Below are 2,146 nucleotides of genomic sequence, written 5' to 3'. Positions count from 1 at the left end.
GCCCCACAGCAGCACTGGCACCAAGCTGCAGGAGCAGCCGGGCCTGAACCCACCAGCAGGGCTCAGCAGGACAGGGTGGCAGTGGCAGGAGAACAGCTCTGCATGGACCCAGCGCTGGTGCTCCTTGGCCATGCTGCTGGGCCATGACTCTTCTCTTCCACCTCTGCACACAGGCACTGTCCCTGCAGCCACAGAAAAGGCCTCAAAGGAAGGACAGAAGACAAAAAGGCACTTTAATTTTTTTAAATACACAAGAAAAGTGAAGAAATTGATTTATTTGTGGACAACAGCTGAGAAAATAAAATTGAGAGAAAAAAAAATAAAAATAGAAACACAAGAACTTAAGACCCACTGGCTTTGTCTATCATGGGTAATATTACGAGTGATTTACAGAAGAAGGCGGGCAATATATTGCTCAAGAAAACACCCAGTCATCACTTTCCACATGGTAACCTTGATCTCCTTGTTCCTCATGCTGTAGATGAAGGGGTTTGCTACTGGAGGCACCACCAAGTACAGGAATGCCAGAAAAAGATCCAGGGAAGGGAAGGAAATCGAGGGGGGCTTCAGGTGGGCAAAGATAACTGTGCTGAGAAAGAGGGAGACCACTGCCAGGTGAGGTAGACACGTGGAAAAGGCTTTGTGCCGGTCCCGCTGTGAGGGGATCCTCAGCACGGCCCTGAAGATCTGCACATAGGACAGAGCAATGAAAACAAAGCAACCCCCAAATAGAGAAGCAGTAACCGCAAGAACTTGAACTTCCCTTAGGTAGGAGTCTGAGCAGGAGAGCTTGAGGATCTGGGGGATTTCACAGAAGAACTGGTTGAGGGTATTGCCACAACAGAAAGGCAGGGAAAATGTATTGGCGATGTGCTGGACAGCGTGGAGAAAGCCACTGCCCCAGGCAGCTGCTGTCATCTGGGCACAAGCTCTGCTGCCCAGGAGGCTCCCGTAGTGCAGGGGCTGGCAGATGGCAACGTAGCGGTCGTAAGACATGACAGTGAGAAGCGAAAGTTCTGCTAAATTGAAAAAGATTATCAGAAAGAGCTGTGCAGCACACCCTTGATAGGAAATGGCCCTGGTGTCCGAGAGCGAATTGGCCATGGCTTTGGGGAGAGTGGTGGAGATGCAGCCCAGGTCAAGCAGGGTGAGGTTGAAGAGGACGAAGTACATGGGGGTGTGGAGGCGGCGGTCGCAGGCTACGGCGGTGAGGATGAGGCCGTTGCCCAGGAGGGCAGCCAGGTAGATGCCCAGGAAGAGCACAAAGTGCAGGAGCCGCAGCTCCCGCGTATCTGCGAATGCCAGCAGGAGGAACTCCGTGATGGAGCTGCTGTTACACATTTACTGCCCTTGGGGGAACCTTGACAAAATGAAGAATTGACAGTGGAAAATTTAAGGACTTCTCTGACTAAAATCCATTGCATGTCTCAACAAACACCACACAACATGCTGCCTCATTCCTTTCAGGAAGAGCTTTCTGCAGCTGCTTGGCTTACCTCTAGTTGGTGCTCTGGGGGTGCCACAAGAAGCAGGGGGCTGTGCTGTGGGCTCTGCGGCAGTCAGTCCTGGTCTACAGCAACAGCTAAAAGGGAACCTAGAGTGAACTGAGAAGTCCGCAGGCCAGGGACTGCTGCATGACGTGAGGAGTAGGTCAAATAATTTCTCAAGAAATGACAATAATGATGTTGGTACTGTCTGTAGGCTGAGGTGTGTGAAGGGATTTTTTTGAGGTTTCTCACAGAGGTGCAATAGTGCTTGAGGATCTCTTGTCTCTAATACAGATGCTACTACTCCATTACCATCCCTCTGGCTGACTACACGGTAAGGAAAATGGAAGTAGATATTGTAGAATGTGCATTGCCTTCAGATAGCTCTTGATGTTCTGCGGTGCAGTGCCCCGGGGAGGTTTGGGGCTGCAAGCAGCCTGCCCCAGGCAGCATGCTCTGGGCAGCAGCAGGACCCTGCACTGCCCTGCCAGGGAGGCTCCTTCCACCCGAGCTTCTCCCCGCAGCCCCTGGGCAGCTCCCGGGCAGGCTGAGTGCTGAGCCTGGCAGGCAGCAGAGGCCCTGCCCTGGCACAAAGCCCCTGGGGCACAGCAGGGACGCTGCTCTGCACGACGGCCCTGGGCACCCTTGCAGGTGCCCTA

At 53.1% G+C, this 2,146-nt stretch overlaps 1 protein-coding gene across 1 annotated transcript; it reads right to left on the bottom strand.

Annotated features, from left to right (window-relative positions):
- Positions 1-438: 438 nt before the first annotated feature.
- On the bottom strand, positions 439-1,341 carry LOC118159308 (olfactory receptor 14C36-like; the record flags this gene model as incomplete). Its single annotated transcript, XM_035313912.1, has 1 exon — positions 439-1,341. A coding segment is annotated over exon 1 (903 nt), but the record flags the coding sequence as incomplete, so codon positions are not given.
- Positions 1,342-2,146: the final 805 nt, after the last annotated feature.

The sequence above is a fragment of the Oxyura jamaicensis genome, unplaced genomic scaffold (genome assembly GCF_011077185.1).
Source record: "Oxyura jamaicensis isolate SHBP4307 breed ruddy duck unplaced genomic scaffold, BPBGC_Ojam_1.0 oxyUn_random_OJ69531, whole genome shotgun sequence".
Taxonomy (NCBI): domain Eukaryota; kingdom Metazoa; phylum Chordata; class Aves; order Anseriformes; family Anatidae; genus Oxyura; species Oxyura jamaicensis.
The sequence above is the reverse complement of the archived record's forward strand: the minus strand, read 5'-3'. Positions and strand labels throughout refer to the sequence as shown.